Raw genomic sequence first — 23658 nt, 5'->3', positions numbered from 1 at the left:
CCCTGAGGTCTCAAGGGGCCTGGTTTCCTCTGCACGGTGGTAAAAATACTAGGATCAGGGACACCAACAGCTGAGAACAGAGAGAAACCTGCACAGAAAGGCCTTTCCCCAAGTCTACTGCCATCCTTTCTTAGCGTCAAGGATGAACTCCAGAAGTTCCGGAAGAGCAGGTCAGGAAAGGATTTCCCCAAATCAGGAGCCTCTTCAGGATGGGGCTCATGACAGAAGGTCACCCTGCTCGATTCTTATGGCAGACAATCTGGACTAAAAGTCCTACTGATGGTAAGGCCTTCCTTGGAGTAAAATAATGGAAAAGTTCCTGGGTTTTTTCCTCCATCACAGAAATGAATAATGGTGCTGCCATCTGCTGACTAGAGAGCTACATCCAGCCTTGCTTACCCTCCTCTGGCATTTCAAAGGCTGTAAGCCATGCACCCTGTGTCTTTCAATTAATAACTTCTTTATTCTGGAAAAGCAAATGAAAGTCATATTCATATAAACACTGACATTACAAAGTACAGGGAAAAGGGGGAGGGAGAAGGAAACAAAAACCTCTACAAATCCTGCTAATACTCTCTCACCAAACAAGACCATAATGCTTTTCCCCAATTCAATCACTTATATAATAAACCACAAATAACATCTTCTCTGGAAGATACACTGCTCCTCTTTGAGATGGCAGGAAAAAGGGACCGGAAGTTGGGGTAGGAGGCTTTATTCTTTTGGCAGATCCTCTCAGTCATTATAGATATTGCTGCACTGTTAATAAAAAATATATGCTTCTCTGTAAAGCATTAAAAAAAAAAAATCCAAGGATGAGATGGCTGAGGTCTCAGCTCAAGTATCTCCAAATACATTGTTGTCCATTCCCTGACCTTTCCGTGTGTTATTTCTTGGTTGTTTTCCGGATCAATGCCATTCTCTGAAAGGAGAGAGAAATAAGCAATTACACAGGTTAGAGTCAGGAACTTTCCAGGACATCCACGTGTGGCTACCGGGTAGCATGGTCTACACCACAGGCTGGACTCCTCAGGAACCTACAGGTACAGGGAAGCTCAGCAGTTCCTTCTAACTCAAGCACAGTCTGCGGGGCCCTAACACAAGTTTCCACAGGCCAGTGGACCCATTTCATTGACCAAAAGACCCCAAAAGCCCTATACTAGCAGGATGGCAAAAACAGTTAAAAGCAGAAGGTGACAGCTCCCGCCTTTTGGGGATTTAAGGGACAGGCCATCAAAACATGTGCTTTCTAGGCTTACCTCCTTCCCCTAATCTCCTTCTCTGATGATGGAAAAAATAAGGAAGAGGGCTCTGTTTTGAGCCTGTTGCCAACACGCAAAGGGAGCTGACATTCCTCACTTGATAGCCTGCAATGAAGGAAACTGACCCTAACAATTTCCACCATAACCCATCAGGGAAACATTCAGATCATGGGTTTCAAATCTTACTATTACCAGCCACTGGCCAAATTAATGACTTGCTTTGCTCACCCTTTTTGACTAAGAGATTGTTTGAACATTATGATATTGGTTGATTGATAAATAAATAGGGCTGAAAAGTGGATAATTTGAGAGCCGAGCCAAATGACCATCTACTGCCTGGAGGGACTTCCTTCTGAACAACACTGCAGTCCTTCAATTCCGGCTATTGGCGGTCTCCTTGTAGGGCTTCCTCTGTGAGCTCTGTAAACATACCCACTCCAGAGATCCCAGGCTACGGAAAAGCGAGGTACACTCAGCCAGAACTGCCCGACTGTGGAACATCAAGCTTGGAAAAAGCCCACTTTTCAAATCAGAGTAGCCAGTTAAACTAAGACTTGTCAAATGGAGGCCAACATTGCTATGAGACTGACCAATGACTGGGACAGCTTGTTCCCCAGTAGAAGTGGAGACAGGTTCTCTTACTGACCCCTCAGTTCTGCAGTAAGAGGGACGGAGAACAAAGGTTAAGCTGGGGCAGAGGCCAGACGCCTGGCAGAGAAGCTTGGGTGCTACCTCCTAGCACAAGTACAGCATATTTCTGCTTTGCTTAAACTGCCCTCTAGTCGGAGGGCCCTAGATGATGTTCAAATCAGCAACAATGAAGGAAGATTTCTTTAAAGAGATGTGGAGGGGGCGAGTTCCATACAGGTTAGAAAAACCTAGAATCAACAGCTTTAAGTGGCACCCATTAGAGTTGAGAGAAAAAACTGAGACCCCATATGGGAACAAAAAAGCACCTAGGAAAAATCTGGCTGATCTCCCGTACAGCCCTGCTGCCTCTTGCCCTCTCTGACATTTGGAGGAAATGACAACCACAGTGATGGTAGCTGTGTGCATTCTCTCTGAGACACAGCTCAAGGGATCAGCTGTGGCTGGCCCGAGACTCTGAAGCCTTCTCACCTGTTTGTGAGCTTCTGTGGTGCAAGCTTTTTTGTAGGGTCGTATTTCTTCAGAGCCAAACCCTGGGATCCACATGTTCCACTGGCGTTCTGTAAGGAAGAAGCCCACACAGAGATAAGGGGACCAGGAAGGCAGTGTCAAGGTGCAGTGTGACCCTCAGACAAGGGTCAGGGAGGACTAATCTGGGCAATCAACTGTACTAATTAACAGTAACTCTGCAGAGGGGCTCTATGGGACACAAATGGGGGAATCACATATGGTACCTCCAAGGTTTTAAAGGACACTATTTGACCTTCTGGCAAAGAAATAAGAGGTAAATGCGTCAAAACTTTGAGTGTGGAGCCCTAAGGTTTCCATGCAGCTCTTCAGGAAAGGAAAGTTATTTGTTTCTTCAATAAAAAGTTATTTGTTTCTTCTGTCTTACCCCTATGCTCAAGGTAACCCCTCTCAAACTGAAAGGAGGAGTAGGAAGAGAAAGGCATTCTTTGCAATCTGGAGTTAAGAGCCAAGCCCCAGTTCTGCTGCTTCACTGTGGAGCAATATGACGTTGGTCTCAGTTTCTTCACCTTTTTTATATGGTAGTAACAACAGAAATAACCACCTGATAGGATGGTTGAGAGGCTTCAATGGCATAATGCAATCCCAGAGCCTGGGATAAATACATAGAGAGACAGATACAGACACAGGTATGTCCACGCCACAGCTCCATGTCCTTGTGCCACTGGATATGACCATCCCTGTAAGACTGTCACTACAAGTTATCAGAGGGCAGAGATTTGGTTTTTCCACTTTTTCAGTAACTGGCATAGCCACATGGCCCCCTAAATCCACATATAAAAGTGTACTCGACTTCCCTAGTGGCACAGTGGTTAAGAATCCACCTGCCAATGCAGGGGACACGGGTTCAAGCCCTGGTCCAGGGAGATCCCACATGCTGCAGAGCAACTAAGCCCACGTGCCACAACTACTGAGCCTGCGCTCTAGAGCCCACGAGCCTCAACTACTGAGCCCACATGCCACAACTACTGAAGCCCGCGCGCCTAGAGCTCGTGCTCAGCAACAAGAGAAGCCACCGCAATGAGAAGCCTGCGCACCGCAACGAAGAGTAGCCCCCACTTGCCGCAACTAGAGAATGCCCATACACAACAACGAAGATCCAACACAGCCCAAAAAAAAAAGTGTACTGCACTTTAAGTACATCCAATATAAAAAAAAAAATTATACTTACACAAGATTATTTAGGGAATAAATCTCTACTCAAAAGGAGTTACAATGGGGACTCCTTTATCATGCTCCCCTAGAGCACTGAAAACATTTGTTTTGCAAATTTGATTTGCCCCAGACAGGCACTTACTTAAAATCAAATTGAATATTAGTGGTTTTATAGTTATACTTTGTGTCTAATGCATAGCAAATATTGTGTGAATGAATGATTCATGGTTGGTTCTAGAATAATTTTATATACAGCTCTCTTCCAATATTGCTTTGAAAATAAAAATGAAACTTTCTGCTAATAATTTGTTGTCAGTACTTGAAGGTGACACTAAGATTATTCTCTGGGAATTACACTTTACAATCAACACAAAGTGGATCAGGATATGGATATGCAAAGTCACTTTAAAGAGAGTGGCTACCAGGCATGAATGCAAACATGTAAGTACGTGTAACTATATATTTAAATAAGTGTGTACAGTTGACCTTTGAACAAGGCAGGGGTCAGGGGCGCCAACCCTCCCTGCACTTGAAAATCTGCGTATAACTTATAGTCAGCCCTCCAACCATGCTGTTCCTCCATATTCACAGATTTAACCAACTGTGGATTAGGTAGTACTGCAGAATTTCCTACTGAAAAAAATCACCAATAAGTGGACCGTGTGCAGTTCAAACTCGTGTTGTTCAAGGGTTAACTGTATTTATATTTTATATAATATTAATAGAATAGCAACAACATTTAGTGAATAAAATGTGTAATAAAATGGCTGGGACAAAGCAGCATTGTGCAAAGCATTCTATGTTCATTATCTCATTTAACTTTCATATTTATGAAGAAAGATCCTGTCTCAAAAATACACATATTGAATATACTGAAGATACATTCTTGCAAGGAAACATTACGTGCATAATTGACTCAGTAATTCTGAAAAGTAATTACCATGAAAAGTAATCAAATGATCTTCACTTCAGACAAATCAAATGGAACATATGTCAGGTGTAATCACAATATAAATATTCATGCACTGTATAGCATTTATGGTAATATATATGGTAACATATGTGTATGTGTAATATGTGTGTATTTACATATACACGTTTATAATAGATTCTGATTAAAATATATCGTGGGGACTTCCCTAGTAGTCCAGCGGTTAAGACTCCACACTCCCAATGCAGGGGGCCTGGGTTCAATCCCTGGTCGGGGAACTAGATCCCACATGCCACAACTCAGAGCCTGCATGCCGCAACAAAAATATACCGCATGCTGCAACTAAGACCCGGCACAGACAAATAAATAAATAAATATTTTTTAAGAAAGAAATGTTATTAAAAATATATATATATATTGTGGAAATGCAAAATATATATATATATATATACACATATTGAACACATATTCAAGTAAAATAGGTTAGGAGATACATAAGTTAATCAGTTTAGTAACCCTGAACATTTACATTCAATTAAACCTAAAGATAATGAACTAGTATGAATATATACTCTACAAATAAATATGCTTAATGTAAAAAAAACACACAGAAATAAAGAAAGACCATGTCAATCAGAAGGGGAGGTTATTCGACTATTCAAGTATAGAAAATAGCCGGGTCAGAAGCAAACACTGGCAGTGCCCATCCCAGCCCATCCAGAAGAGAGCCATCAAGAGTTTACAGCCTCGCTGGCAAGCTTATCCTTGCTGGGCGCGGGGCAGGGAAGTTGTGGGCAGCAGGCCTAGATGGTTAACACCAGGTTCCCTAATTCCCCAAACCCTGATCCCGGGCCTCCCACATGCTGCGGAGCGGCTGGGCCCGTGAGCCATGGCCGCTGAGCCTGCGCGTCCAGAGCCTGTGCTCCACAGCAGAAGAGGCCACAACAGTGAGAGGCCTGCGTACCGCAAAAAAAAAAAAACACTCTCAGCCCCAGCCACCACCTGACTTCAATCACATGAGAGATCCTTAGCAAAGCTGCCCAGCTAAGCCCAGTCCACCCCCAGGCCCATGAACAAAATGAACAACTGTTACTGTTTTAAGCCATGTTTGTTACACAATAATAAATAATTGAAATGGCTGTCTTTTGCTATTAATATCAGCAATGTTAACCAGAAGTGTGTTATTTATCCCACCTCCACTACCAGCGCCTCCTGGAGCAGTATCTCCCTGACACTGGGAAGGAAGCTTTCAGCCATGGGCTGATCTGCACTCAATCCCTTAATATCTTCTGCCTCATTCCCTTGGCCTGACTGTCTTTGTAGTCACAGACTGTCCCCTTTCTTTTGATCACACTGCAACCAATGTAGGGGGGTAGCTTATTCATTTCCAAGTGATTACAATTATCAATGTTAGATGAGTATCTCCCAGAAAAACCCAAGCTCAAATTTAGTGTCTATTAAGTAGAACAGCAGAATACAAAATTATATGTACATTATGGATATAATGTTCTTGAGAAAAATACATCAATAAGCTAAAAACTGGAAGGAAAATACCATTATATGTATGGTAGAGATATAATAGCTACATTTACTAAGCTCTTACTTTGTGCCAGTCACTTTACGAACATAACCCATAATCCTCACAACGACCCTGTAAGGAGGGTATTATGATCCCCGCTATAGAAATAAGGAAACCAGCTCTAAGAGAAAGTAAGTAGGAAGGATGAGGTGGTACAGTTAGAAAGTGGCACACCCAATGCTAGGGTTCATTCCCCCTACCATGCATGGATTTCTCTTTCCTGTTTAATGCTACTATGGCCTGAATACATAAATCCCAGAGCCCAGAAGTCTGATCCTGGCATGAAGGTTCCTGGAGGAGCAATAGTGTGGATACCTCAGGGAGAAACGAGACCACATACCTAGATGCAGCTGGACATCTTTCACCTCCAGGGTGCTGGACTTGCGATGCCGAGCAAGCTGGCACGCTGCTGTCACCACGCTCTCGATAAAATCATCAGCAATCTGCAGCAGCATCTGGGGGAAAAAAAGTGGGGGAGAGTAACCACGACACTGGCAGGGTAGGCTCCTGTTGCTTGGACAACTGTATCTGCTTGAATCACATATTCAGTCAGGTTTTCTAACAGAAGGCCTGGAATCAGCATTTGAGCGAAGGTGGGGAAGAGGAGTGAGGACCACAAGAGAAACACATTAGCTCATTAACCAGGTTGAGAGAAACTCACACCCTTCTGAGGATGTACTTTCCGTACTTTCTACCTAGCAGCGATCAACCAGCCCAACCCTTACCCTCTCCGCATCTTCTTATGAATTAGGTAGGAAAATAAATGTGAATCATTAAATCCTCACTCCCTCGTATTCTCTTAAAGCATTTTTATTTCCATTATCTCACCTAGTCCTTATAATTATCCTGTGAAAAAAATGGGGCACAGATTTTACCCTAACTCCATAGAGGAGGATGCTAAGATTCAGGGAGATTAACTTGTTCATGGCCATGTAACTATTAAGCAGCAAAACCAGGATTCAACCTCAAGGTTCTGAGTCCAAAACCTGGATTCTTTCCAGTTTATTATCAATTATTCCTAGATTGTGTGAAGAGCAAAATCAGAATTCTGAAGTTAAAAATCTACATTAAAAAAACGGAAATTTTGATCAGTGAATACCTTCCTCATGGCTTCCTCTGCTGACCAGAAAAATAAAATAAAATAAAAGTACAACCATAGTTATAAACATTCCTTGTTCTGCTGGACTATCAATGCATTGTCATCTTTCCTACAGAACCAAATGGATACCATCTAAAGGAAAGATTTCTAATTAAACATGGCAGATCAACTCTAAAAATGACCTCCTCTCCTTCCCTACACCCATTAAAATAACAACAAAGGAAAAAAACAAAAGACATATAAATCCACAAAGACAAAAAGATAGGAGAGAAAACCTTAATGGACAAGATATTCCAATAAACTTTTAAAGTAAATTTTTGTTAAAGAGGTAACAAAGGAAGAATGGGAACTGACCTAGCAGACAGAAGGTATAACACAAATGCACGCAGAGGGGACGCCAATGAGAACGAACTGATTTGCCCTTTGCAACTCCTAAGAGATCCAGGATTTGAATGTGTCATTAACCACAGAAGACTGGACTGAGGTATGGAACTAAAAACTGGACAATTGTTACATGTCTGTACAGAGTAGTCCCCCAACCCCCACACTTCAAAAGCAGCCAAGTGACTTCCCACACGTACCTGACCCAGAACACAGTCGGTTTACTCCCCAGAAAAACTGAACAGGAGTGGCTATGGATGAGAGTACACCAGACACAGCAGAGACAAGGGAAAGACACAGTCCCTTTCTCTTGCCTTGCTTCCGGGATGTTAGAAGCTAGAGATAAACCCTCCAGATAGGAGACTAAAGGATTTTTCTCTGCATATACTAAATGATTCCAGAGGAAAGACTTACAGATACTGATTAGGGAATGCCCCATTAAGAAGGTTGACTATGGACAAATTATTCTGAAGTGAAGCCAGTAGTATGCTGGAGCCAGATTAGATGAGGTCATGAAGGCCAATTACATGCATTTCTTCCCAATCCTGCATTCAGTGACAACATGTTGATAGCTTAAAATAGGGCATAGTGAGAATATTTACACCACAGAAATCAAGAAATGCTGAAAGTCAGAGTCTTTTTCTCCACAGAGCTGGTTGTTAAACATTTACCAATACATGACTGGGCGAAGACCATCAGTCAGTAAGTTCTGCTTCAAATCAGGTTTTTAGTGGCTCATTCTTTAAGAATGGATAGCCAGAATCACCAGACATTTGAAGAAAGTCTCCAACACTAAAAGGAAAATAAACAAACCAAAGGGGAAAAAAGGGACCCAGAGGAAACAAAGACAATGCAGGGAAAAGAAGAAAATGTCAAACAACGTAATTAATATCCTTAGAGAGAAAAATAAGATACTACAACTGTAAAATAAGAACAGAATGGCTTAGGGAAAAAAAAGTCAACAAGAAAAAGTTCATGGAAATTAAAATTTTTATTATAAAAGAAAGTTAAAATTTAGAAGACAAACTAAGGAAAATCTCCCCAGCAAGTAGAATTTAGAATTACAAAGAAATGAAAAAAGAGAAAAGATAAAAAAACCTAAGAGGATCAATGCAGAAGATCCAACATCCAACCGTCATTACACACAGAAAGAAAAAAAGCAGAGAAGAAATTATCAAAAAACTAAGATTAAAAAAATGGAACCTTCATACACAGCTGGTGGGAATGTAAAAGGATGGAATGCTTTATAAAAACAGGAAGTTCCTCAAAGGAAAAACACAGAGTTACAATATGACTCACCAATTCCAGTCCTAGATATATATCCAAGAGAAATGAAAATGCATGCCCACAGAAAAACTTGTACATGAATTAAGAAAAAGAAAGAGGGGCTTCCCTGCTGGTGCAGTGGTTAGGAATCTGCCTGCCAATGCAGGGGACACGAGTTCGAGCCCTGGTCCGGTAAGATCCCACATGCCATGGAGCAACTAAGCCCCTGTGCCACAACTACTGAGCTTGCGCTCTAGAGCCCGCGAGCCACAACTACTGAGCCTGCGTGCCACAACTACTGAAGCCTGTGCGCCTAGAGCCCATGCTCCGCAATGAGAAGCCTGCACACCACAATGAAGAGTAGCCCCCGCTCACCGCAACTAGAGAAAAGCCTGCATGAAGACCCAATGCAGGGCTTCCCTGGTGGTGCAGTGGTTGAGAGTCTGCCTGCCGATGCAGGGGACACGGGTTTGTGCCCCAGTCCGGGAGGATCCCACATGCCGCAGAGCGGCTGGGACCGTGAGCCATGGCCACTGAGCCTGTGTGTCCGGAGCCTGTGCTCCGCAACAGGAGAGGCCACAGCAGTGAGAGGCCCGCGTACCACGAAAAAAAAAAAGACCCAATGCAGCCAAAAATTAAAATTAAAAAAAAAAGAATATTACTTAGAAATACAGAGGAATGTTCTAGAAACAATTAAAATTGTTGAAAGTGACTGCCTGTGAGTAGCAGCCTATACCCTTTTTGACAGGCAAAAGTAGCAATGCTGTTAGGTATAAAGTGCTAGGCATTCTCCTAGGTGATTTGTATAAGTTATTCATGGGACCCTGACAATAACCCTGTAGATAAATAATGTCATACCTTACCAACACAGGAGGAAGCTGAATCTCAGAAAAGTTAACTGACCCACCGACAGAGCCAAGTCTCAAATTCAGACTTGTCTGCCTCTATAATCTGTGCTCTTAATGGCTATTCTATACTATTTCTCAGGGACACAGTCTCTAGGGTACCCAATCCCAACTTACCTCCTCCACATCTTCATCCAGTTGCTCATTAGGATCCACTTCTCTTACTAAGTCTTGTAATTTCTTCTTGGTCAATACCTAAAGTTAATTGGGAGAACATTTTTTTCAGCCAAGTAGCAAAGAAACAAACACCTCATTACCCTATAATGAAAGGCTATCAATTTGTTGGGTTTGGTTTCTACTTTCCAAAGAATTATCAGTCTGGCTTACTTGGTGCTATTACTACAAGACTATAGTCTCAAGACAGAAGTAGCCTAGGGAAAGGCAGAAAGAGCAATATGGAAGAGAGGCCAACATCTGTCAGGTAGTTTTAGTAAACTCTACATTAATTTGCAATTTTCTGACCACCACAAGTTGTACAGTGCCCCTGCTGCCTTTGGACAAGCTCTTCTACCCTTCTTCCTACCTGCTCAGCTCACAGTGCCTCCTTTCTGATGCTCTCCCAGCCCACCCAGGTGAAAGCAACCACTTCCTCCTTTGGCCTCCACTGTACCCTGTGTACCCTCCTATCATTGTGTACATTTATAAACTTGCCTGTTTCTGACTTAATAGGCTGAAGGCTCCTTGAGGGCAGGGAACACGTGTTCATCTCTGTATAACTAAATATCGATATTTGTGAAAGTATGTACAACTATGATCCCTCTTTCATAAAGGAAATGTTATACCACATATATATGCCACTAAATAAGGATCAAAAGACATACACTAAAATGCTAACCATAGTTATTTTGGGGTGGTGGTAGAATTTGGGGCTATTATTCTTTCTCTTTTTCCAAAGTTTCACGATAAGCATTGCATGACATTGGAAATAAGGAAAAAATAATAATTTTTAAAATAAATATTTGTTAATAATGTCTCAGACCTATCCATTCAACCATCACTTAATTCAAGCCTTTGCCACATATCTTGATTTACTGCAAAAGTCTTAGACTTGCTGTTCCTCCCAGTCTGCCCCCTTTCCTACCTTTCTTGTCCCCTTACTGTCAAGTTAATCCTCCTAAGATATACAACTTTTATTATGTTACTTTCAAGCTTATTAAATATTTGCAAAGATTGTTTATTGACTAAAAGTTCCAACGGAAACTGACTAGCATAGGCCTAGTATGTTCTGCCGTAATCCTACCTATACAATTTTATCTCCTGCTCTTCTCCAACACCACACCCATCATGGGTTGGTCTCCTGAATACCTGCCCAATCCTCCCCCATTCTCTTGAACTGTTGTCTCCTCATCCTATTCTACCCAGCCTACAAGGTCCAAGTCAAGAGAGTATACTTATTTCTTATGGCTCTGGAGGACAGAATCAGGATCATGGGTAGAAAGAGGGGGTCAGATTTTAGAATCACTGCAGAAAATAAAGGCAGCAGCTAGATGAACTAGGAGAAAAGACTGGAGGCAAGAGTACTTTTATTACAGGAATAATGAATAATGAATCCATTAATTATTTAACTATTTTATTTTATTTAACAAGTATATAGCATATATATTTATATATAAAAACCTGTCACAGACAAGCTGTTGTGTCAGTGCATGTATATATGGATGTATGTATATGTATATGCATACACACACTTAAATACTACAAAGTAAAAACTGATAAATGTACATGATATTTCGATAAAGAACTTGAGAAGTCTGAGCGGAAGAGGCAGCAGCTGAGATGGACATCTCTCAGAGTGTTATTGCTTCAAAGAACAGATAAGAGGTGCCCACAGAGAACAAAAAGCGGATGATACCTGATTGTTTTCAGGGCTGAGACGCCCTCCTGTCCCAGGAGTGCCTGGGATCTTTACCACTGTAGTGCTATTGGCCATGGAGCCTTGTGGAGGGGTGCTAGCTGGTTCCGGTTTTATTGATGAGAAATTGGACAGGTTGATTAGGGCTGAGGGGCCAAACTGGTTCATAATCTGCCGCGCTTTGGACTTCAGCTCATAGAGCTTATCGAGATCTTGTTTCTTTTTGGAGCTATGAGGACCAAGGCCAATCAACTGTAGAAGAAAAACAAGAGAATTAGCTCTGGAAGTACATGTAATAAAGGATGAGTTTTAAAAGTAAAATTCTATGAGGCCTGTCAGACTTTGAAGGGTCTTCATTTGATACCTGCACATTGAAAATGGAGGGAATGAAGAATGTTCATTGCTCTCACCTGATATTTAGAAACCATCTCTTCTCCAAAAGCTAAATAAAATAGTCCACACAAGTGAAATAAAGAAGTAAATGAAATGAGGAATCTTATGTACAAAAATAAACTAGAATGAGCAAGACATTTTTGAAGACTTTGTAAAAATAGAATACTTGGTTAATTGTAAAAATAGAATACTTGGTTAAGTACTACATGCATTATTTTTGAACATCAAATAATGCTAAACTCAAATAAATCATGGCACAATCACATACTTGAAACCTAGTCACAAAACTTCAGAAAACAGATTAGTTCATTTTGGTGTTTCAAAACATGCTTAAGTCTATGTCAGGGCCTAATAAACACAGTTTTTAGCAATTGTTAAAAGTAAGCTCTTCACTGTCATCAAGGGCAAATTTTCTCTGAGTGTTAGCAATCTTTAAATACATGCAGAGTCCCTAGGCTGGAGTAGCCAAGACTTCTAAATTTTAGAGCCATGAGGCTGACTCCGTGGACATCAGCTTTGGTGTCATCAAGATCAGAAGCACATTCAGGAAGTTCCACCCACAGTGACCTCAAGGAGCTTACTTACAGCTATCTGAGTGTCTAGATCTTTAATTACATCAGCAACGGCTGTGAGCCCGGTGAAACGAGAGGCAGCCATTTTCAAAAACTACCTGTAAATGAACAACTGGCATCAAGCACCACCCTTGCCACAGAACCATTTCAGTTGCATGGCCTGCACATCTTCAATGACCAGAATGCAGGCAAACTGACTGTGGAGAACATTTCCTTATTCCAACTGGGCACCAAGAAAAACATCTCCATTTCTTTCATATACAACTTTTAAAATTAATTAATGATGACAATAGTAACATTAAGACTCTCTTCCAATAAAATGAATGTACTATTGTTAGAGATAAGTTAGCAGCATATGAAATACTTTATTGGCCAAAACTGTGGAATTTGAACCTGCAAGAATCATGGCAATGTTTTCAGAACTTGATAAAGCTTAGCAACCTGAATGAGTATCTGTATCTTGCCCCTACTGCTGAGTTCCTCTCCAACAAATTGTCTAACTCTCTAATACAAGAAATCATCTTCTCCTGGTTTACCCTTAATAAAAGCAACTAACTACGCACTGGTTAAATGATCAAGAGAAACTTGTTGGCCAAGAGCCCGCTGAGGGGGGCAGCACAGCATCAGGATTACTTTTTTTTAAAACCATATGTGGTCCACGTCTCCTTTTCCCTTACCCACAAATCTTACCAATGGAAGAAATGGGAAAGGAAAAGATTGTTAACATGGTAACAGTTGCCCTAATGTTATAAAAGCAAACTATTTTCCCAGATCAAGTCCTATGAAAAAGCCTTATTAAAGATTATCAGTATTGGGCTTCCCTGGTGGCGCAGTGGTTGAGAGTCCGCCTGCCGATGCAGGGGACACGGGTTCGTGTCCCGGTCCGGGAAGATCCCACATACCGCGGAGCGGCTGGGCCCGTGAGCCATGGCCGCTGAGCCTGCGTGTCCGGAGCCTGTGCTCCGCAACGGGAGAGGCCACAACAGTGAGAGGCCCGCGTACACACACACACAAAAAAGATTATCAGTATGAACATAAGCCACCACAATGAGAAACCCACGCACTGCAATGAAGAGTAGCCCCTGCTCGCCACAACTAGAGAAAGCCCGTGCGCACCAATGAAGACCCAATGCAGCCAAAAATACATAAATAAATTTATAAAAAAATAAATAAAATAAAATTTAAACAGTTGATCAATCTGGAATGGGGGGAGTAATATACTCCTCCTTTCACACACTCCTCCATTCCAGATGGATCAGATATTTAAATTTTAAATATAAAATCATTTACTAGATAAAATATAGAATATCTTTATTTTTTATTTATTATTTTTTTAAATTTATTTTTGGCTGTGTTGGGTCTTCGTTGCTGCACGCAGGCTTTCTCCTGTTGTGGAGCATGGGCCCTAGGGCACACGGGCTTCAGTACTTGTGGCACATGGGCTCAGTAGTTGTGGCTCACGGGCTCTAGAGCGCAGGCTCAGCATTGTGGTGCACGGGCTTAATTGCTCCGCGGCATGTGGGATTTTCCTGGACCAGGGATCAAACCAATGTCCCCTGCATTGGCAGGTGCATTCTTAAGCACTGCACCACCAGGGAAGTCCCTATTTTTTTAAAGATTTATTTAGTATTTATTTATTTAATTTATTTTTGGCTGCATTGGGTCTTCGTTGTGGCACACGGGATCTTCGTTGAGGCGTGTGGGATCTTTCCTTGTGGTGTGTGGGCTTCTCTCTAGCTGTGGCGTGTGGGTTTTCTCTTCTCTAGTTGTGGTGTGCAGGCTCCAGGGCGCATGGGCTCTGTAGTTAGTGGCATGCAGGCTCTAGTTGAGGCGCACGAGCTCAGTAGTTGTGGCATGCGGGCTTAGTTGTCCTGCAGCATGTGGGATCTTCGTTCCCTGCCCAGGGATCAAATCCATGTCCCCTGCAGCATAAGGTGGATTCTTTACCACTGGACCACCAGGGAAGTCCCTAGAATATCTTTAAAAAATATTCAGAAACCTAAACTTAACACTTTATACAAAAATTAACTCAAAATGGATCACAGACTTAAATGTAAAATGTACAACTATAAAACTTTTAGGAAAAAACAGGAGAAAATCTTTGGGCTCTAGCTAGGCAAACCAAAAGCATGATCTGATCAATAAAAGGAAAAACTGATAAATTGGCCCTCATCAAATTTTAAAAGTTTTCTCTGTGAAAGCCCATGTAGAAAGGATGAAAAGACAAGCTACAGACTAGAAGAAACTACATACCCCAAAAAAAGACAAACTACATATCCAACAAAAGACTAGTATCTAGAATGCATTAAGAACTCTCAAAACTCAATAGTTAAAAAAAATTAATTCAATTAGAAAGTGGACAAAAGACACAGCAGACATTTCACCAAGGAGGATACACAGATAGCAAATAAGCAAATTGAAAGACGTTCAATCAAAAAAATTAGTCATTAAAGAAAAGCAAATTAAAACTACAATGAGATATAACTACACAACTATCAGAATAGCTAAAATAAAAAATAGTGACAACACCAAATGCTCACGAGGATGCAGAGAAATTGGATCACTCTCACACTGCTAGTGGGAATGTAAATGGTATAGCTACTCTGTAAAACAGTTTGCAGTTTCTTAAAAATCTAAGCATGTACTGTCACAGAGGAGCCTAAAAAGACATGAAGACTAAATGGAAAAACTAAGATCTGAATAAACTATGGACTTCAGTTAATAGTAATGTATCAGGGACTCCCCTGGTGGTCCAGTGGTTAAGAATCCACCTTCCAATGCAGGGGCCCTGGGTTTCGATCTGTGATCAGGGAAGTAGGATCCCACATGCTGCAGGGCAACTAAGCCCACGCATCGCAACTACTGAGCCTGCGTACCATAACTAGAGAGCTCGTGCACCGTAACTACTGAGTCTGCATGCTCTGGAGCTCACGTGCCACAACTAAAGAGAAGTCTGTGCGCACAATGAAAGATCCTGCGTGCCGCAACGAAAGATCCCGCGTGCCACAACTAAGACCTGATGCAGCCAAAGATAAAATAAATAAATAAATATTAAAAATAATAATGATAATAATAATGTATCAAACGTGGTTAATTAGTTGTAATGAACATACTATACTAATGTAAGATGTTAATAATGGAGAAACTGGGTGCAGGGTATATGGGAACCCTGTACTATCTTCCCAAATTTCCTGTAAATCTAACACTGCTATCTCAGCAGGTTAAATAAATAAATAAATGGATTTTAAAAACTGCTCTAGGAAAGAGTTTATTTAAAAAAATGAAAAAAGGAAAAAGAAGACTAAATCACGAATACACAAAACAACAGGAATGAATCTTAAAATATTTAGGTGAAAAATAAGCCAGTCTCAAAAGAATACATACTATATGATTCCATTTATATGAAATTTTAATATCTAATGATCTAAAAACAAATCTCTAGTGACAGATGGGACAGAGATTGACTGCACAGGGGCAGGTTGGAAGTTTCTGAGGTGATATAAACATTCTATACCTTAAGTGGGGGAATGCTTACACAGCTGCTATATTTATCAAAACTCACAGAACTATATGTTTACAATGTATACATTTTATTGTATGCAAATTATACCTCAATAAAGTGGATTTGGGAAAAAAGAAAAAACACGCAACTACTGTATGACCCAGCGACTGCAATCCTAGGCATTTATCCTAGAGAAATGAAAACTTATGTTTACACAAAAGCCTGTACACGAATGCTCATAGCTTTATTTGCAATAATCAAAAACTGTAATCAATTCAGATGTCCCTTAATAGGTAAATCATTAAACAAACTGTGGTATATCCACACCATGGAATACTATTCAGCAAGAAAAAGAAATGAACTACTGATATGCACAACTTGGATGAACTTCCAGAGAATTATGCTGAGCAAAAGCCAATTCAAAAAGAGTCCATATTGGGGCCTCCCTGGTGGTGCAGTGGTTAAGAATCCGCCTGCCAATGCAGGGGACAGGGGTTCGAGCCCTGGTCCAGGAAGATCCCACATGCCGCAGAGCAACTAAGCCTGTGTGCCACAACTACTGAGCCTGCGCTCTAGAGCCTGCAAGACAGAACTACTGAAGCCCACGTGTCTAGAGCTGGTGCTCCGCAACAAGAGAAGCCACTGCAATTAGAAGCCCGTGCACTGCAACAAAGAGTAGCCCCCGCTCGCTGCAACTAGAGAAAACCCATGCGCAGCAACGAAGACCCAACGCAGCCAAAAATAATAAATAAATAAAAGAGTCCATATTGTATGACTCCAGTTATGTAACATTTTTGTTTTCCTTTTTTTAAAAATTAATTAACTAATTAATTAGGTTGCACCAGGTCTTAGTTGCGGCAGGCAGGCTCCTTAGTTGCAGCACGTGGGCTCCATAGTTGTGGCAGGCAGGCTCCTTAGTTGTGGCATGCGAACTCTTAGTTGCAACATGCATGTGGGATCTAATTCCCTAACCAGGGATCGAACCCAGGCCCCCTGCTTTGGGAGTGTGAAGTCTTATCCACTGCACCACCAGGGAAGTCCCCTATATAACATTTTTAAAATGGCAAATTTTACAAACAGAAGACAGATTAGTGAGGTTGTCAGGGACTGGGTGGGAGGGAGGGAGGTGTGGTTATAAAAGGCAATATGAGGGGCGCTTGTGATGGAATTGTTCAATATCTTGATAGTGATGATGGATAAATGAACCTATAAAAAGTGATGAAATTGTATAGGACTTAGTACTCATACACATATAAGCAAACAAGTGCAAGTAAAACGGGAAATCTGAATAAGATTGTTGGGTTGTATCAATGTTGATATTCTGCTTCTCAAATTATACAACAGTTTTGCAAAATGTTACCGTTGGGGGAAACTGGTGGTGCAAAGTGCAAGGGATCTCTGTATTATTTCTCTTTTTTTTTGCGGTACGCGGGCCTCTCACTGCTGTGGCCTCTCCCGTTGCAGAGCACAGGCTCCAGACGCACAGCCTCAGCGGCAATGGCTCACGGGACTAGCCGCTCCGCAGCATGTGGGATCTTCCTGGACCGAGGCACGAACCCGTGTCCCCTGCATCGGCAGGTGGACTCTCAACCACTGCGTCACCAGGGAAGCCCTGTATTATTTCTTACAGATTCATATAAATCTACAGTTATCTCAATTTTTAAAAATTGGAAAAACAATATTCTCAAGAATAAATAATACCCTTCTAAGGATGACTTTACAAAGCTCAGGAGCCATAAAAGAAAAGACTAATATGTTTAATTACACAAACATAAAAATGTCTGCATGGCAACAAACATAACAAACAAAGTTAAAGGACAAAAGACAAACTAGCAAAAATATATGCAAGATATATCAAAGGACTAATTTCTTTTATATATAAAAAATAACTACAAATCATTAAGTACCAACTACCCAATAGAAATATTGTGAAGGGCTTCCCTGGTGGCGCAGTGGTTGAGAGTGTGCCTGCCGATGCAGGGGACACGGGTTCGTGCCCCGGTCTGGGAAGATCCCACATGCCACGGAGCGGCTGGGCCCGTGAGCCATGGCCGCTGAGCCTGCGCGTCTGGAGCCTGTGCTCCGCAACGGGAGAGGCCGCAACAATGAGAGGCCCGTGTACCGCAAAAAAAAAAAAAAAAAAAAAGAAATTCAAATGGTTCTTAAAATAATGAAGTGATCCTTATTCTCATTCATAATAAAAATGCAAATTAAAACTACAACGTACTATTTATTCCCCATTTGGCAATGATGAAAAAGTTTTATAGGGACTTCCCTGGTGGTCCAGTGGCTAAGCCTCCACACTCCCAATGCAGGGGGCCTGGGTTCGATCCCTGGTCAGGGAACTAGATCCCACATGCTGCAACTAAGAGTTTTTCTTTTTTTTTTAACATCTTTGTTGGAGTATAATTGCTTTACAATGGTGGTTGCAACTAAGAGTTTGCATGCTGCGACAAAGATGCCGCATGCCGCAACTAAGACCTGGCACAGCCAAATAAAAAAATAAAAAATAAAATAAAATAAATAGTTTTATACATACTGTGTTTGAAAATTTTATGGAGCAATAATCATTTCATAAGTTGCTGGAGTGGGGGAATATAAATTAGTTACAGGTCTCTATAAAGAGCTACTTGGCTGTATCTACCAAAATAAGAAAAGCATATATTGTTTTAATCCCATAGTTCTATTTTTAGCAATTTATATTATAATTGAACTTGTATGTGAATAGAATACTATACATACAAGGAATTTCAACCTAAATGTCCATCAAAAGTGATATAGTTAAATAAACTACAATATAACTATATAATGTAATAGACTGAAAAAGAATGAGACTCATGAAAATATTATGCTAAGTGAAAGAAACCAGTCACAAAAGACTACATATTGTAGGATTCCATTTATATGAAATGTCCAGAATAGACAAATCTATAGAGACAAAAAGTAGATTAGTGGTTGCTAGGGCTGAGGAGTGGGGGAGAGGAATAGGGACTGACTTCTAATGTTTATGGAGTTTCTTTTAGGAGTGACAAAAATAATCTAGAATAGATTGTGGTGATGGTTGCACAATCCTGTTTGTAGCAAAAAACCACTGAACTGTATACTTTAAAATGATGAATTGTATAGTATGTGAATGTCTCAATAAACCTGTTTCTAAAAAATGAGGAAGCTCATGAAATGACCTTCAAGATACCCTGTTCATTTAAAATGCAAGGTTCAGAATAGTGAGGATAGGGACTTCCCTGGTAGCGCAGTGGTTAAGAATCTGCCTGGGGCTTCTCTGGTGGCGCAGTGGTTGAGAGTCCACCTGCCGATGCAGGGGACACGGGTTTGTGCCCCGGTCCGGTAGGATCCCACATGCCACGGAGCCACTGGGCCCATGAGCCATGACCGCTGAGCCTGTGCGTCCGGAGCCTGTGCTCCGCAACGGGAGAGGCCACAACAGTGAGAGGCCCGCGTACCGCAAAAAAAAAAAAAAAAGACACATAATTACAAATGTATAAATTATTCCTGGAAAGATACATAAGAAGCTGAAAACAATGGTTGTCTTGAGGGGGATAGGAGAATGGTAGTACCTGGGGTGGTCCATGGGACCAAGGTGCGAGACTTATCTTTCATTGTATACCCCAAATTCTGTAATATGTGCATATGTAACCTATGAAAAAAATTAAAATAAACTACTATCTGGTTTGTTTCCACTGAAGAAATAGGTAATACTGACCCCTGTTTTTAAAATATAACAAAAAATATAGCAGTAGCAACAAAAATAAACCTTGACCTTTATTTCACACCTTATACAAAATATCAATAAATTAAAAACTGATCACAGACTTAAATGTGAAAATGTAAAACTATAAAACTTTTAGAAAACGTACGAGAAAATCTCCCTGACTTTGGGTCAGACAGAGTTTTTAGATACAACACCAAAAGCACAATCCACAAAAGAAAGAAATTGATAAAGTGGACTTAATCACAAAATAAAACTTCTGCCCTGCAAATGAAAACAAAAGACAAGTCTGAGACTAAGAGAGAATATTTACAAATCACGCATCTGACAACTTGTATCCAGGATATATATATAAAAGACTCTCAAAATTCAATAAGAAAACAACTCAATTAAAAAAATGGGTAAAAGATCTGAACTGATCCTTCAGCAAAGATTTACAGATGGAAAATAAACACATGAAAAGATGCCCAATATCATTATTCATTAGGGAAATGCAAAATAAAACCACAATGAGATACCACTAAGTACCTATTAAAATAACTAAAATTAAAAATAATATAGGGCTTCCCTGGTGGCGCAGTAGTTGAGAGTCCACCTGCCGATGCAGGGGACACGGGTTCGCGCCCTGGTCCGGGAAGATCCCACATGCCGCGGAGCAGCTGGGCCCGTGAGCCATGGCCGCTGAGCCTGCGTGTCCGGAGCCTGTGCTCCGCAACGGGAGAGGCCACAACAGTAAGAGGCCCGCGTACCGCAAAATAAATAAATAAATAAAATAAAATTAAGTCCATATATACAGATTTCAAAGTTTGTCTTCTGCCTCCAAAACACCTGTGTCACAGTGCAGGCTATAAACACTGCTGATGTACTACCTCCAAAGCACTTTGGGGCTTTCCACAAACACCTTTGGTCAAAAGTAGTATGTTCTATGTTCACATCAACTTTAACACAATGATCTTCTGATCAGGTACTTACTTAGAAATCCTATTCTAATAATTCAATTGATGCTAGAGCCACAAATGAGTGAAATAAGTAGTACAATTTGCAAATGTAGATGAGGATAACTCAGGAATAAACTATTATTAATTAAACCATCAAGTATTTTGAAATGGTGGTACGGCCATGCTTTACCTCATAATTTGGTGTAAGTTTTGACCACTTGCATTTAGTATAGGCACTTGCAAACAGTTTAGGCAAACCCACTGGGAACAAAGTTATTGCAGTTTCCCCAATCATCTAGTTCATGTTACAATAATTGTAAAGTTAATCCAATTTAAGCCCCTGTTCTTCAAATTGGTCTTTCTTGGCCTCCTAAATTTAAAATTAAATATGTCTTACTCCAATGTGAGGGAAAGTTCTATTCAGGTCCCATTTTTCTATCTTGAATATCTATGCTTCTTTAAAACACAGGAATTCAGTTCTCTTCAAATACTACACTACACAAATACCCTAATAAGTTATAGTACTTGATAGTAAGAGGAGTCTTTAGGAGGAGGGAGTGCTTTCATTCAATGCCATGCTTTGTATAACTATTACCTCTATTTTGCTGATGAGCAAGCTGAGACATGGCGAGGAATCCACTTAGAAAAACAGAAAAAAGTTTTAGTCAAACACATAACTGGGTTTGACTGTGGCTGGGCCACTTAGTAGCATGGGCTTTCAGGCAAGGAACTTAACCCTTCTGCACTGATTTCCTTACCTGTACAATGGGACTAACAATATCTAACTTGTGCGGCTGTAAGTGATAATTAAATGATTTAATATTTGAAAAGTGCTTATGATGATATCTGGTTAGTCTTTTTTTTTATTGGAATAAAATTGCTTTACAATGTTGTGTTAGTTTCTGCTGTATAATGAAGTGAATCAGTATTTGTATACCTATATCCCCTCCCTCTTGGACCTCCCTCCCCCCTCTCCCCCCATAGTCTGAGTAAGTTTCAGTAAAAGATATTACTGAAGAATGAAAGTGACTGGTCCAAGTTTCTCCACCATCCTTATCTAAAAGCAGCCATCTTCCCTAAATGCTTATGCTAAAAATAAAGGGTACATTTTACTTATTTGTGACTTTCTAAATGACTTACTATATTGTTAAGGGGGAAGGAGCTTCATTTAAAAGTTTCCTAACTCGTAAGTGACATTCATTGTATCAATGTCAATACAGTTAACAAGACCCAAAATAAAATACTAGAATTTGTAAAAACTTCCCTCTTGAGTTTGAAGTTAGAGCAAAGATTCTAGAAGCATGTTTTCAAGGAATATTAACCAAGCATCTCCTATCTACTATGCAGAGCAGGGTACTGTATCAAAATCATGATCTAATCAATCATTGCCTCACTGTAATCCTAAACCTTCTTTGGACTTTAGCCTCCTTATATGTAAAATACGAGTTTAAAAAAGATTATCTTTCCGGGTCCTTCCATCTCTGCCATCCTCCTTTTTTGAGATGCAGAGATCTGTGCTCGGAGTTGGGTGGAATGGGATTTAAAGCACTTATCAAGTATATAGCTGAGTTCAAACTGCTTCAACTTTACAGCAGTGCTTCGCCAGAACGAAGCAGAAAACGAAGATGCTTCCAAGTGGGCTTCCTAGATTGTATCCGACACAAGATAAGCCTGCCAAAAGCCAAGTAGGCAGCGCAAAGGAGTCGTCTTTCCCTGAACACATCCTTTACCACCCTCGGTTCACCCAATATGAGAGAAAAAAAAAAAAAAAGGATCACTATATTTTTTCCGAACTCTCTCCCTTTCCCTTGGAGGCTGATCTCCTCACAACCATTGCCCCTTATAGTCTCCGCTTTTAGGAGCCAGTGTCCTCACAGCCCTGTTCCCTCAGGTACTTCGGAGTCTCCAAGCCCCGATCCCGTCCCCACAGAAGCCCGTCTTCACTGCCCGCTCCTGTTCTTCCCAAACCCAAGTGTTCTCTTACTGCTCCTGCCTCTCAGGAACCTAAGTCTTCGCCGCCCTGTTTCTGAATCCTTAGAAACCTGGGTCTTCACTGTCCCGCTCCTACCGCTTAGCAGTCCAAGTCCTCACGGCTCCGCTTTTACCTCTCAGGAGCCCGTGGCTTCACGCCCCGTTCTCTTCCGACCCTCTCCTCTTCGGAGCACTGGTCCTCACAATCCTGTCCCTCTCAGCCCACTTTCCCTCGGGTGCCGGCTAACTCCGTCCCCTTTCCCTAAGTCCCGCCTGGAGCCCAGGTCCCCACAGCCGCGTCTTCTCCGAGCCCCGAGCCCCTCAGTCCCGTCCCAAGAGCCCGATTCCTAACAGCCCCGTCTCCTCCACAATCTGGCTCTTGAAACACTGACCACTGTGGGTCTGGGTCCTGACTCCCTCCTCCCACTCTTCTTCCTTAACTGCCAGGGCCCAAGACTCACAGGCAGCAGCGTCTATCTCCCCATGATATGCGGAGACTGCCCCAGTGAAGCGCTCGTCTCAGCAGCCGGTCCGACTGCTCGGCCCTCCCCGAGTACTTCCGGCACCGCTCCCCGCCTCCAACCCGGAAACGCGCGGCTCTTCCGGCTGGCGGGCGCGCGCCTGGCTTGCACAGGCGCGGACCGCCCTCCGACACGTGGTCGATATTCATCGCTGTCGGTCAGCTCTGGCAGTTGGGCTTTTTCCTGTTTGGTAGTGTGAGCAAGCTCTGCGCCTTCTACCCGGCGTTACGAACCCAGCGCTAGCTATTTCTCCCCAAAATAGCCTGTTGTATATATTGCTAGCGTGACCGGTAACACGCCCTCGGATGGCCTAGAGGTCGCCATTTTTGGTTAGTGTCTTTGTCGTGATATGAGGACGGTAATATCTCCTGGGACCAACATTCCATAGATATCCTATTGGACCCCAACAGGAAAAACCTGGGGACAAG

The 23658-nt window shown here is 41.6% G+C and overlaps 1 protein-coding gene across 2 annotated transcripts; it reads right to left on the bottom strand.

Annotated features, from left to right (window-relative positions):
• Positions 1–449: 449 nt before the first annotated feature.
• TAF12 (TATA-box binding protein associated factor 12) lies at positions 450–23286 on the bottom strand. Of its 2 annotated transcripts, none has more exons than XM_030872169.2 (6): positions 23171–23286; positions 11607–11858; positions 9872–9949; positions 6444–6558; positions 2382–2470; positions 450–922 (listed from the first exon to the last, which is right to left on the bottom strand). In XM_030872169.2, the coding sequence occupies exons 2-6, from the start codon at positions 11772–11774 to the stop codon at positions 887–889; spliced, it is 486 nt and encodes a 161-aa protein (XP_030728029.1). In that variant the 5' UTR covers positions 11775–11858; positions 23171–23286; the 3' UTR covers positions 450–886. The 2 variants fall into 2 exon arrangements, with proteins under 2 accessions (XP_030728029.1, XP_030728018.2); XM_030872158.2 differs by lacking the exon at positions 23171–23286 and adding an exon at positions 12585–12656.
• Between the last annotated feature and the right edge of the window lie 372 nt (positions 23287–23658).

The sequence above is a fragment of the Globicephala melas genome, chromosome 1 (assembly GCF_963455315.2).
Source record: "Globicephala melas chromosome 1, mGloMel1.2, whole genome shotgun sequence".
In the NCBI taxonomy this organism is placed as follows: Eukaryota; Metazoa; Chordata; class Mammalia; order Artiodactyla; family Delphinidae; genus Globicephala; species Globicephala melas.
Note: the sequence above shows the minus strand (reverse complement) of the source record. Positions and strands in the feature narration are given on the sequence as shown.

Excerpts from the sequence above, each read along its gene's own strand:
- TAF12 (XM_030872158.2), bottom strand. The coding sequence starts at position 12,656 with ATGGCTGCCTCTCGTTTCACCGGGCTCACAGCCGTTGCTGATGTAATT. Across the intron at positions 2,471-6,443 it reads AGATGTCCAGCTGCATCTAG|AACGCCAGTGGAACATGTGG; the intron begins GTATGTGGTCTC and ends TCTTCCTTACAG. Across the intron at positions 923-2,381 it reads CCACAGAAGCTCACAAACAG|AGAATGGCATTGATCCGGAA; the intron begins GTGAGAAGGCTT and ends CTCTCCTTTCAG.